General features: G+C 32.4%; 1 protein-coding gene across 5 annotated transcripts in view; it reads left to right on the top strand.

Moving 5' to 3' along the window:
- LOC115884466 (protein unc-13 homolog 4B) overlaps nt 1–11,132 on the top strand; it is a 45,019-nt gene extending 33,887 nt beyond the window's left edge. For 3 of the 5 annotated variants that reach the window (XM_030903059.1, XM_030903061.1, XM_030903060.1), the window contains 14 exons: nt 9–346; nt 1,183–1,390; nt 1,448–1,627; nt 1,874–2,505; nt 2,883–3,168; nt 4,723–4,878; nt 4,946–5,020; nt 5,076–5,399; nt 6,824–7,033; nt 7,089–7,250; nt 8,515–8,656; nt 8,708–8,831; nt 8,891–9,084; nt 10,953–11,044. In XM_030903059.1, coding sequence (XP_030758919.1) covers nt 9–346; nt 1,183–1,390; nt 1,448–1,627; nt 1,874–2,505; nt 2,883–3,168; nt 4,723–4,878; nt 4,946–5,020; nt 5,076–5,399; nt 6,824–7,033; nt 7,089–7,250; nt 8,515–8,656; nt 8,708–8,831; nt 8,891–9,084; nt 10,953–11,044 — 3,123 coding nt within the window. Of the gene's footprint in view, nt 1–8; nt 347–1,182; nt 1,391–1,447; nt 1,628–1,873; nt 2,506–2,882; nt 3,169–4,722; nt 4,879–4,945; nt 5,021–5,075; nt 5,400–6,823; nt 7,034–7,088; nt 7,251–8,514; nt 8,657–8,707; nt 8,832–8,890; nt 9,085–10,952 lie in introns of all 5 variants that reach the window. The other 2 variants (XM_030903058.1, XM_030903062.1) reach the window with 1 other exon arrangement.
- The last annotated feature ends 2,405 nt before the right edge of the window (nt 11,133–13,537 follow it).

A 13,537-nucleotide genomic window follows, 5' to 3' on the forward strand; every position in this document is an offset into this window, starting at 1 on the left:
CTTTTTAGATCGATGAATTATATACAGAAATACTGTACATAATCATTCACAACGTAGGCTGCAACGTGGAGGTCAGCCAGAATGCCTTATTCAGTTATGCCCAAGATGCCTTTAGGATCCCCAACGACAAGCACAGGAAGCTGATGGAAGAAGCAGAAAGCAAAGCCGATCCAGAACTGATGATCAACGTCGAGGTCATCGAAGCCAAAGAACTAAGGTCGAAGGACTCAAATGGCTTGAGCGATCCATTCGTTACTCTGTATCTAGCATCGAATTCTTCACATAGATACAATACTTCGGTTAAGAGTATGACGCTGAATCCTATATGGGAGGAACATTTTGCTTTGTAAGTGCTTTTTTTGTGTTTGTGTTTAAAGGTATTGGAGGTGAGAATCCATAAAAATAAGTCTCTCAGGGGCTCTTTATTTGAATAAAGAACTTTGATCAGATATGCAAAACGCCGATACAATAATTGTACAAAAACTCATCTATTTAGTAAAAAACAATTTACATTATAATCACATCACACACGTTTACATTTTACATATTAAAAAACAGGTATTGGCTAGTGTTTTTTAGTGTTTTAAACTCATGGTTGATTTATAGGGTGCCCCAATATACTACTACGTATTTTTTAAATCAAAATAAGTTCAATGGATCGTTGGACACAATTTACCTCTATACTAAAGTGCGTCGTTTGTCCGTTATAGGGCTCAAACTTAAGCTTCACAAAATAAACACATCTTTTAAGATATTTTAAGAACCGTTATTCAGATTTCAATAAAATTGGGGGTTATGTTTTGCTAAGCGCTTTAACAACGACTTTAATAAAAAAAGTACGAGAACAGTAAAAATTACCCCCACCCCTACATAAATTTTAGTAGAAATATTTTCCAACTCTACCGACAATTGATTTTTTTTCGTCATATAGTCCTCCTAGTATTTACAACTCTACAAAAAAAATTGTCTCGTGTAAAAAAACGACACACCGCATAGTTTCTGAGAAAAAAAATTGGAGATTTTTTTCAAAGGAGACCTACAAATTATACAGGGAGTTTCAATTTGTGTATCGTGTGTTAGAGTAGATCCACTGAGAAATTTATATCCATGAATTCTAAAGCCAGTGACTTTTTACATAACTTAAAAGATTCCTCTTGTATCAAGTTTTTTTATCTGTTTTAGACCTATAACAGATAAATCTATTGACGACAGCCTGTGTCTGGAAGTGTGGGATTTCGATCCCGCCGAAACCGTTAAAGAAAAATTAGGCAAAATATTTGACGTTAAAGGTGTTAAAGGTATGAGAAAACTAGTCAAAGAAATCGCAGTCACGGCAACCACAGGCCAACATGTCAACGAACTGATAGGCAGAGCTAATATACCCTTAAATGTAAGATCCACGATATTTTCTTTATTGAGCTTTTTTCCGATTTTACAAATTTTCTAGACCATCCCTGCTTCAGGAATGACTATGTGGTACAGCCTGGACAAGAAAAACAAAGTGACTCGGCAGGGAATTGTGAAAGTGCGAGTGTCATTTAGTTCGGGAAAGAATAATCAGGTGGCGCAACAAGAACACAGGCATATGAGACGGATTATATTGTTACACGAATTAGAATTATCCAAGGTTTGTAAAAAGCTTCATTCAGAACTTTGAAATTAGTGGAGTAAATTAGTGGTTTCAATTACACTTTATACTTTTTAGTTTACGATCATTCACAATGTTTAAAAAACACAATTAAAATTAATAGAATATCCTAGCAACAGCTTGCGTTAGTCAGTTTTTTCCATGGAGAAAGCCTAATCTGAATACTTACATTGAAATCAGCCTAAGCCCTTCTGAATACCTATACTAACATACTTATAATTCTAGGTGGCGCCTCATTGGTGGTGCGGGAACTTCACTTACCAAGGCCAGCAACTCCTCGATCAGCACATAGCCCAATCGGGCTTAACTCAAACCGAAGTTGAACTCTGCGCGTACTCGGTCTACGCAGGAGTTCATCAAAATCACCCCCTCAGCTTCACCCTATTTTCCAAATCATTGGAAAAACTGGTGAAGCCTCTCCAAACAGAAACTATCTGTGAGGAGGAAGTGAAACTCTTCTGGGAAGCGACGAAAAAATTGCTCCCTTCTTGTTTCAGTATTATTAGGAAGATTAGAAAGAAAGGCACTACGGAAAAAGCCGTTATGAAGCAAGTGATAGAAGTTTTAAAAATTCTGAATTATATCGGTATTCTTGAGCCGAGGAATATAGAATTATTTCCGTCCAATCTGTATCCATGGGTGACGTTCCATGGCGACGGACCAAACTGTGATATTTTGGGCACTCTGAGTGACGCGGTGTCGCAAGGGGCCAACGACTGGCTGAATCACCTCATCGAAAATAATAGGAAACCAGATGAAAGTGAGCTGGCCAGGTTGCAGAACCTGATTCAGTTGATACAGCTTGTCAGGAGTGATTTGCAGAAAGCCATAGAGTTCTACGACAAACTGTTTATAGAGTAAGTATATTTAGTTTTTTTTTAGCTTTAGAAGAATTTAATATTCTAAGTTAAACTTAACAGACCTTATAAGTTATAACTTACATACATTTTGTTGAAACTGAATACAAGAGTCCCTTTGTGCACGCGGAGGTTACGTGCCTTGAAAACACCATGTAAATAGAAACTTTTATTACATAAACTATGTAGTAAATACATAATGCATACAGATTTGGTCACCGTAAAAGCATGATCTGCATTTTAATGTGTCTGCTTGTTTAATTTTCAACAAATGTAAACGCGTATAACAGAAACCGTCTACACGAGGGATTCCTGTAATTGTAAAAAGATTTTTTATTACGAATCTTCTAATATAACAAAAAAACTATTTTTTATAGTCTCGTCAAATTCCAATACGCCAAGTGCCTCTATATCTTCTACCAAGCCAAAATTGCCACCTTATGCGAGCCGGAAGTGAGGGAAATATGTAAAAGTTTGAAGAAGCTCCATTACATAGGATACAGTTACACCAGTGCACCCACCAATTCAGATCCTGAAGAGGATCCCCTTTCAGAAGGAACTTCACTATTTGAAGTGTATTTAGCTGTTCAAAGATTTGTAACTTTGGGTCAAGGACTATGTCCGGCTGATTATGATACTTTTCATATTAAAAATTTCCACCAGGTAGGAATATTTGTTTTTGAAAATAGGACAGGACTAATAGATTTCTTTTATTGGGATGAATTCAGATTAAAAATACTAAAAGATATAGTCTGTCCAATGAATCAGGGAAGATTTCGACAGACGACATCAAAAAAATTACAAGTACAATTTGCGTCTGAATTAAACTGACAGACACAACTGTCACGTTCAGGTATCCTCCCATTGGACAGACTATACAGAGAGAACGTCATTGCAATAGTATGGAGGTTTTGTCCGTGTAATACTAACGTCTGGCAAAGGTTAGTCTTGGGTCGAGATTTCCGTATGTAAGAAGAGTACAATGCGTTTATAATGTACTTAACAAAGAGAGAACAGTAAACACGTTGCCAAACGTATGAAATGAATCGAGAAACCGTGCACATTGCTAAGAGACGTGGAAGGGGATATAGCAGATTTGTCGCAGTTAGAAGTGTCTAGCCCTACCAGTCAACTATTAAGCTTGACCAATCAGGTTGGTTAGCGTGGTTATTTGAAGGGTGTTAATTCATTTGTGTTTGTCAAAAACTCTAATGTGATTGGTCGGGCTTAATAGTTGCCTGCTAGGGCTAGTCACAAGTGTCGCAGTTGACCGGTCGACCCAATCAGTGCCTCTGTCAGTCCTTAAAATTCTAGGGAAAGGTGTACATCATGCGTTCATTTTCACGATTTAATTACGTCTCGCGATACTTTATTTGTTTATTTATTAACGAGTCGTTGTAATTTTCTATATAGCTTGAAAATTTTTAAGTGCAAGTTAGAAGCATTTTTAGTAAAAATAAGTGGAATTGAGTTGGTGTTCGACAGTGGTCGCGCTATTAGAACTCCGAATTTAAAATGAATCGATATCTCAAAATCTACTAAAAATAATAGATTGTAGTTTCTTCAAAAACTTTCTTAACATTTCTGCTATATTTTCTTCGCAGACAGTATGTGAAAATCTTTATAAATAAAAAAGTTACACGATTGCTAAAAACTGCTATGCACTAAAAGTAAATGGATTTGGTTGTTTAAAATTTTTGAATGGAAAAAACAACCTTATCGATTTTTTCTTATTTAAACATATTGTAAAAGATCCGATCTTCTAAATAAAAAAAAGTTTCAATATCTAAAGTGGTTCTTAGGTTACGGCGTGTTATGTGTTAAAAAGTTGAGTTTTCAAATTATCGCGATTACTGACGTTTTATCGTTATAAAAAAAGAGGAAGAAACATATCTAATGATTTTATCTAGTTATCTTTTCGAAAAAAAGTCATTTAAAAATAAGCGGTTTGCGATCGTGATTTTACTTTACCTGATAGGGAAAGGCGTACCGGCAACGCCGCAACAGCACACCGTCGCATTTCTCTCACTTCGACTTAATAAGATCCCTATGCGATTTACTTCCGCACATGTAAGTACCGACCCAAAAGGAGCAGTTGCCAGCACGGTATACACAACTTCAAACCGTCACATAACTGAATAGCAACCATAGGCGTAGTCAACTATGTAATTATTAAATGTATAATATATTTTTAATGTACGAAGAATTTTTTTTCAGTGGTTCCATGGAGGTGTAGCCCAGTGGCTCGACATAGCCGTATATAAAGCTTTAATTCGGATAGAAAAAGCTGTAGAACTAGACCAGTTAGTTCACGTTGATACTAATCTTAAATACAGTTCATCAGCTGTAGATGCTTTAACAATATTTTATCAGGTATTAAATTAAAATTTTTAACTATTTTTTAAAACATATTATACATATATGGTTTTATTTTTTTTAGGTTAAAACATTTTGGCAACAGCTAAATTGGCCTGATGTTGAAGGGTGCTATACATTCATTGCAAAAATTATTGATGTAATATTACAAAGTTATACAATTGAACAAAAATTAACGTTTTGATTTTATTTAGGATATATGCAGATGTTGCGTATTTTATGCGGACAAAATGGCTGCAAGAGTTGATGGAATGGGAGACAGCCAAGACGTATATGAAAAGAAATTCGAGGTCACAAACGAATGGTGTCTAGCCATAAACAATATCGACTATGTTAGGGAAACGTTGGAACCTTTCACGAGAGATTTAGGAATGGAAGATGTTTTAAAGAAACTAGCTGATATTAAAAGCCCTGTTGAAGCTGACAGGTGTAGGAATACTCTGAACAACGTCATCTCCAATGCCATTGATACTGTTAGGAATAAAATTATCGAGCTTTTAGAGATAGTAGCTAATAAGGTTTGTATATATTACTAGAGTGTACCCGCGACTTCGTTCGCGTCGAATTAATCATTTGTAATGGTGATGACAAAGCAAAGCAAGAATTTCCATTAACATACAAACTGGATAAAATTTTCTCACATTTATGTCAGCATGAGAAAAAAACAATATGGCGATATTATTTTATAACTTGGTAATATTTGAGGGATAGTTTCATCTCGTTGGAATTTGACTTGAAAAATCAGTTTGCCAAAAATAAGCTTTTTACGTCAAGCAGTTTAAGCAGAATCGTGATTAATCAATTACCCAACTTTTTGGAACACCCTGTATGATTTTTTTAAAAATTTCATAATATATAAAAAAAAGCAAAATAAATTATGCGGGCCCAAGCGTTTTCCCGAAAGACTAACCGTTTTTTAAATAACAAATATTGTAATATTTGAAGGGCGTTTTCACCCTCTTGGAATTTGAGATTCGAGAAACCCCTCCTTATCGAACCTCTACACCCCACAGTCAATCCGTTTGCCAAAAAAAATTTTTTCAAGCTTTAAACGTCGAGCAGTTTAAGCAGAATCGTGATTACTCAATGGTCATATTTTATGAAACACCCTGTATAAATTTTTAAAAAATCTTAAAATATGTAAAACATAATAAAATATACGTGTTTAAGAGTTTTTCCGAAAAACTCACCGGTTTTTAAATAAAAAATATTATAATATTTGAGGGGTGGTTTCACCCCCTTGGAACTGAAATTTCGAAAAATCCCTTCTTATCGAACCTCTACACCCTAGAATCAACCTGTATGCCAAAATTGAGCTTCTTACGTTGAGTGGTTTGAGCAGGATCGTGATTAATCAGTGAGTCAGTCACTTAAGGATTTTATATATTATAGTATAGATAGGGGGCATTCAATTCTCAATAATTAAAATCACGACTTAAGCGGCCCATACATTATCAAACAAATTGCGCAACAAAGCGATGCGCAACGTTGCGTTGCACAACTGATTCAGCGGTCCACACATTATCAAACAAGTTAGTGCACTTAGTAAAATGTTGATCAAACTTTTTATTAAAAGTTGTGCATTGATTGAGAAACAATCATGTCCCCAATTGTCATTGCATCAATTATTATCGTATATACCCTAGATGATGTCAATGATACCAAAAAACGAAAAAGAATTTGGATGAAAGAACTAAAATATTGCGCAACGAAGCGCAACACACACATACACTACACAACGCGCTGCGCAAACGCCTGTTGCACAAAGAATTCAAACATTCTTAAAACGTATCAAACAATTGCGCAACACATCAAACGTTACCATACATTGGCAACTCGCTGCGCAACAGCCTGTGTCGCGTAATTTGTTTGATAATGTATGTCAGCATGAGAATTGTTTAGTCTTTTCTATCCCGCTTATTAAACTAGAACTATATTACAGATGGGCCCGTCAATGAAAAGGTTATTGATAGAGGGCGCTGAACTAGGTAGCCAAGGTTGTAATACTATTGACAGACTGATGATGTATGTCGATACCAACCTGTCAACGTTGCATAGGGAACTAAACGACGAGAACTTCAACAGGATCTTGGAAATAGTTTGGGATTTGTTGAGTGAAATTTTAAATGAAATTATTCAAACTAATTTGGAGGTAATTTTGAAGTTTTTTTTGAAAATAAAATATATTTTTTAATATTTTGTCGTAGAAACGAAGACCGCCTCCATTTTTTGCAAAATTACGCGAAACCCTGAATCTTATGCTGGGTTCATTTAAGAATCCTGACGACTGCAGTAACTGTGATGCTTTAAGACGAACGGAACAAATTTTGAAAATAAACGGACTGGAAACGGCAGATCTCATACATCAGGTAATGTAATCAAATACAACAAAGTGTTGGACTTAGTAACTCAATCAAAGACATCCAACTAAAGAGGAGACACAATATTCCATTTGTTTACAATCCTACTTACTTTAACCACAGTTTAAAAAATATATACCAGTTGGCTTACTCTAAGGAACTCTATTGTTATTTTGATTTCAAATGCGGCCCGTGACCCTTCGAGGTGACAAAAAATTTGTACGTTTACCGGGTGCAACGGAAGTGCTATTTTATCAGCCAGAACGCTGGCCGTATACGAAGGATCAACTAAAAATACTAGGAAATTTTAATATAGCAAGTAGAAAAATAAAAACACTACTAGTTTTATTGATTAACAATTTTAGGCGTCTTTAATAATTGATCAATATTTATTTACTTTCTTCTTATTATTATTTAATAACATATCTCATTGTTTACAAATATAAATACAATATGAATTGAAATACTTTAACAACCATCCACTGCACCCATTTTATTCACAATTTGAACAAAACAACTAAAACAATATTTTTGGTTCACCCTATGCGTCGGGCCGAAAACAAAACTAAAATAAACTTGGAGGGCTGTGTACACGTCGAGTAACGGATGTAGACTGGCCCAAGGCTACAAGACAGGCGGGGAGCGGCGGGATGGATTTTGATACGGGCGAAGAGTGAGCCAACTGGTTTATATTCTTTAAACTGTGCTTTAACACTTTTATATAAGTTAAAAAGAGATGAGTGCATAAATATGACAACGCTGTTAAGTTCCGTGCTCTGTCTTTTCGGTCTACAAGTGACGTGCTTTTTTATCAACAATCGTAAAAAGTAATTTTAATTTAAATTTTGATGAACCATAAAATCAGTCTTCTTGAAGCGGCGTTGTCACAGTTACTTCCCTAATAAATTTTCATTTAATTTAATCAGAAAATTAAAAATTATTTCAAAGGAATATTCTGGCGTATTAACTAAAATGATATACCTACACATATATTTAGTACGCCGTTTCTATAAGTACCAAAAAAACACAACACAAGCATTAATAACAATAGCATAATTAATTTTCAAACGCAAGCCGTAGATCTAACGCAATCCGCAGAAATTTGTCATCATCGCTTTTTGATGAAAACGATGCTTGATCGGTATAAAATGTAAATAGATTAGTCTCCTCTAAGTTAGATGTCTTTGAATTTTGAAGTGCTTTAGTAGCTAGACCTTATAATTATACATATTATAATTATATCCCTATTTTTAATATAGTTTTTATTTTTCAGGCATATATAGAAATGGCTAATATTTTTGACAAATCCAAAGAGACCCCATATGGAGAAATCTCTTTCAGGTGTAGGTTTCAAGGAGACTCTCTGCAAATTGAAGTTATAAACGCGAGAAATTTATTTGCCATGGACTCGAACGGTAAACAGTTCTAAAAATAGCTCGAATAAAATAATCAAACATAATTTTCAGGTGCTAGTGATTCATTTGTTAGAATACATCTATTTCCAGAGCACAAATTTATAGGAGTTGATAAACCAAAAACAAAAACCCACAATAAGACTTTGTTTCCTTTGTACGACGAAACTTTTACTATGTATACTTATAAACCGATCAAAAATAATTCGTAATATCTAAAATTTTTTACTTTTTTAGAGATCTTAATCCTGAACAAGCCAGTATAGAAGACGGACTAATACTGTTTAGTGTAAAAGACAAAGACATGCTAGGTTACAACAATCAGTATATAGGAGAAGCGTTTTTGAAATTCAAAGATATTCCGAGGACGGAGTCTTCTTTAAGTAGTTTGCCGCAAGTTAAAAAGTGGTTGTGCAGGCCAACGACAACGGGTAAGCATTGAAAAAAGTCTGATTTGACTGGACTATTAAGGAAAAAATCGATATTAGTAGGGATGGGCAACTTTGAAATCGTTTAAACTCAAAACAGACCTTTAAAGATATTGTGTCAACAAATTTTATGCTATACAGGATGATCTTAAATCAGGGCAAATATTTTTAGTGCTAGTAACCGGGTGCGTCTCAAAAGTGGCTCACCCCTATAATTTTTTTAATTTTTTTTAATAAAAAAACGAGTTTTGGGACGTTAGTATATGGCATAAATTAGGATTAATTGACGTATTCAATTGTTTTTGGTCACTTCCCGTTTCACCAAAAATGACTACAAGTTTTAATTTTTAAATGGCACCCTCGGTATTATTTTACTTTATTCGATAGAAAATGACACTCTGAATAGAATGACATATCATATGTCAACTTTTGATACTTTCGCATATGGTTTAATTGAAATTGTAACCTGCGGTTCATAACAACAACTTGACTCGAAATAGCAAGTGTGTGGTCCCAAATTATTCGTAAAAAATATTTTTCCAAATATGCTAATGGGCGACCCTCGTTCCATTTGAAAAAATTGAGATATGATTAAAAATATGATTTGGGCATCTTTTAACCGGGCATCTTTTAAATCTTTTTAATCCAAGGCTCCTTGATTAAAAATTAGTGTTTATAACACAGCCATGGCAGTCTAAATTAAAATTTAAAATACGACTTTGTTTTAAGAGAAAACGTCAAAAGTTGACACATCATATATCTTTCTACTCAGAGTGTCATTTTCTATCAAATAATATAAAAATATACCGAGGGTGCCATTTAAAAATCAAACGTTGTAGTCATTTCCCGTGAAACAGAAAGTGACCAAAAACAATTGAATACGTCATCAGTCCTAATTTATGTCATATACTAACATACCAAATCTCGTTTTTTTATCTTAAAAAAAATAAAAAAGTTATGGACACTTTCGAGGCGCACCCGGTATTTCGACACCAGAAACGCGATTATGAGTTTTTCTTTTCACGAAAATAAAATTTGAAATTTTTAAAAAAAAATATATTTGGAAATTGTTTAGCTTTTAGTTAAAAAACATAGTTTCTTGATAATATGGCAACATAGGTAGAAGATTAAATTTGCAAGAAAGAAATCCTTGAAAAGATCCAGTGGTTCTCCAAATTCAAATACGTTTAAATAAAATATACGACGGCCTCCCCATAAGAGCAATGAGAGGATTTATGTCCCAGTATTAAAGGACAGAAAATCGAGTCGAATGGTTTCAAGACATAAGTTCATCCTTGTTTAGTCAAACCTCCTACAACACAAGGACAGACTTATGTAGAAAATGCATTGAAATTCTATAGCCATCCTTCAACATCGGGACAGGAATTTAAGCGGTACCCTCCGTATATTTTATTTTAAACGTATTTGTCCAAATTTAAACAAAAAACATTTTTTTTTGATAATTATCAAGGTAAAATATCTCGGTTATGTTTACAAAACGGTGAAGAGAAAATATGTTTCTTTTATCGACATCTATTACCCCTGAAAATATTTGCACTTATTTAAGACACCCTGTATAAATGTTGCCTTCATTTCTTAAAAAAATATCATTACTTTTACTAATTTTAAATGTAAATTCACAATACATGTTTAACCTTTATCTTGTCCAGGTATGTCTGTCCAGTGAAAGCATAACATGTGACTGCACTGTTGTCTTTTTTTTTGGATATTTTTTGTCCAAATGATAATTCACTTTCTGGATAGACGAGAATATCACACTTGATCTCCATTCTATAATTTTAACTTAAGATGTAAATTGATTTTCTGTCCTTTTTGGAATACTGAGGTATATTTTTTTATAAATATTTCAGAAACAAACGTCCTCAAGGCTTTAGAAACCAGGCAAGGAGACAAACAAGCCAAAGACTTCCTGAGAAAATATAAACAGAGAATGGGATCGTAGAATAATGCAATAAAACTTGTAAAACTTACATGTACTTAATAGACTGCTAAATTATTGTTATTTTTATTATTAGATATAATACATTGTGCGAATTGAGATATATTTTATATACATAACCAAAAATTGTGTTTTTTTAAATACGTTAAATAACACGAATATAACTTTTTAAGTTTTTTATTAAACAAATTTAACTATGATACAGTATTTTTCATTCCTCGGGTAAAATTACCAAATAACTGTTCTACATGCTAATAGAATTTATAAAGAGAATTTCTTTTGTTATTTCACAGAAATTATACGAAAACAATAATTATTATAAATTAAAATATAGCGGGCTATAAAACACAAAAGATCAGAATAGATATGAATAATGAAGGATATTCATATTAAAATGAAACGTTGTTATTCAAAAATAAAAGTCTAAATATTCTTGCTGGAAAAGATAAACAATATCTAACAAAACTAAGCCAAAATTACCCATTTAGTATTTAAATCCAACACCATCTAATAAAGAAATATGATGCCTAGAGGTAGAATAGAGTGAATCTTAACATTATTTAACCCTGACACAAAAATATTTTATATCTATCTTTGGATGAATGAAAACATTTTTCTACCTTCAATTTCTTTGTGTTTTTTTCCTTTATAACTACTACGTATTTCGTTTCTTAATTTTCTCTTGTAAAAATATGAAATCACAGTTTGAAAAATATTTTCCTTTAATTTATTTAAATATTCTGGATCCAGTAGAAATCTGGAAAGTTTGAGCTTAACTATATATTTACATAGAACTTTTATGCTTAAGTAATATTGCAAAAAAATAATTCGTGAATATGCTGCGTTGTGGACAAAATACAATTAAAATATTTTTAATTTACCAAAAAAAAATGTATGATCTAAAAGTTTTATAATAATAATAGAAGCTTTAGACATTGGATATAGTAAAAAAGCATATATCAAAATCTACTACTATTGGACTTTTTGATCATACCATTTTGTAAATGAAATGTCATTAAAAATGTCACTTTGGAACAACATCCAACAACTTTTATACACATTACTAAAAATGAGACCATTTCTTATGACATCAAGTATCATTTAAAAAAATAAATTAAAAACAATTAAAAATACATAAAACAAAGGGTAAGTGAAAAAAAAATAAAAAAAACAAGTCAAAAATTTGTTTCTTCTACAATTTTTAATTAAATAATACAAAGAAAGATGAAAAAATAATATTTGTTTTCCTTATCTATTTATCCATATAAATATCGAGATAAAAAACATTCACATTTATTAAAGGAGAGAGTTCATGCTAAAAAATTGGATAAATTATAATATAAACAATCACTAGTAGTTTGAATCTGTTTGAATTTGCCCTTTGTTTATGTTTTAACTTAATAAAACGTAAAAATACAAAAAATATATGCGGCAGTAACAAATGTAATAAATTACAGATGAAGGGTTTATTCTAATTTAGATCGACAGTTAAAATGGATAAAAGAAAATAATAATTAGCACAATACAGTATGTCCCCGGATTGTCTTTACAAGAGGATAAACTTTTTTATGGTTGACATTTTGAGAAAAATGTATTCTTCATAAATTTTTTTGTTTGTTCTAGAATGATTAATCCCGTTTCTACTTTTCCAAATTTTCATACCATTCAAAAAAAACATAAAAATACCGATGAATTTAAGTCCTAAAAATCAAATGCGTTTATAGTAATAGCATTTCGATTTCATTCAATTAATAATTACCAAATTATTAATTTTGATCTTTAGAACTTCATCTGTCATGTTAAGAAATGAAAGTAAATAAAAAGCGCCTCTCGTGTTTGTTCGCATATACTAAAAATTTCAATTAATGCCTGTATATATTTCTAATATATTTTTTAAATTTACATTTTTTTAATTGTAAAATAATATATTACATTTAAATGGAATATATTACATAACAATTATGTAGGTATGTCAATTACAGGTTTGTCTTCTAACATTTTTTAAATAAAACAAATTATAAAATTTCAATATATGTATATTTTGTCGTAGGTATGAAAAAAGTAAAATAAAATGGACAAACGCTTATTTACATTGCAATAAAACTGCCACTTTTAGTTTTGAAATTCAAACGCAATATTTCTTTTTCACAAATAAAAATATCCGACAACACTAAAATCACTGAAACTTCCGCGGCTGACAACGAAAACTGAAAAATATAACAGCACTTTTTGTTTTGAACTGCATATCAAAATTACGCTGTATACCATTATGTTTTTGCTTTTGAAATAATATAAAATATAACAGAATTGTCTAATTACTAATTATAACTTATGAATTTTAATATTGAAACTATCTCTGACAATAACTAATAGTAGGAGAGCTAGCAACGTCGGAAAAATAAGTATTTTAAGACGTCTGGCTCTTTGATATATCTTTTACTATGCTCTCTAGAACAGCATGCGGCCCGTCTGGTAAACGTTGCGTTCCCTACTGCG

This window comes from Sitophilus oryzae, unplaced genomic scaffold, assembly GCF_002938485.1.
Source record: "Sitophilus oryzae breed Bouriz unplaced genomic scaffold, Soryzae_2.0 scaffold_249_pilon_pilon, whole genome shotgun sequence".
NCBI lineage: Eukaryota > Metazoa > Arthropoda > Insecta > Coleoptera > Curculionidae > Sitophilus > Sitophilus oryzae.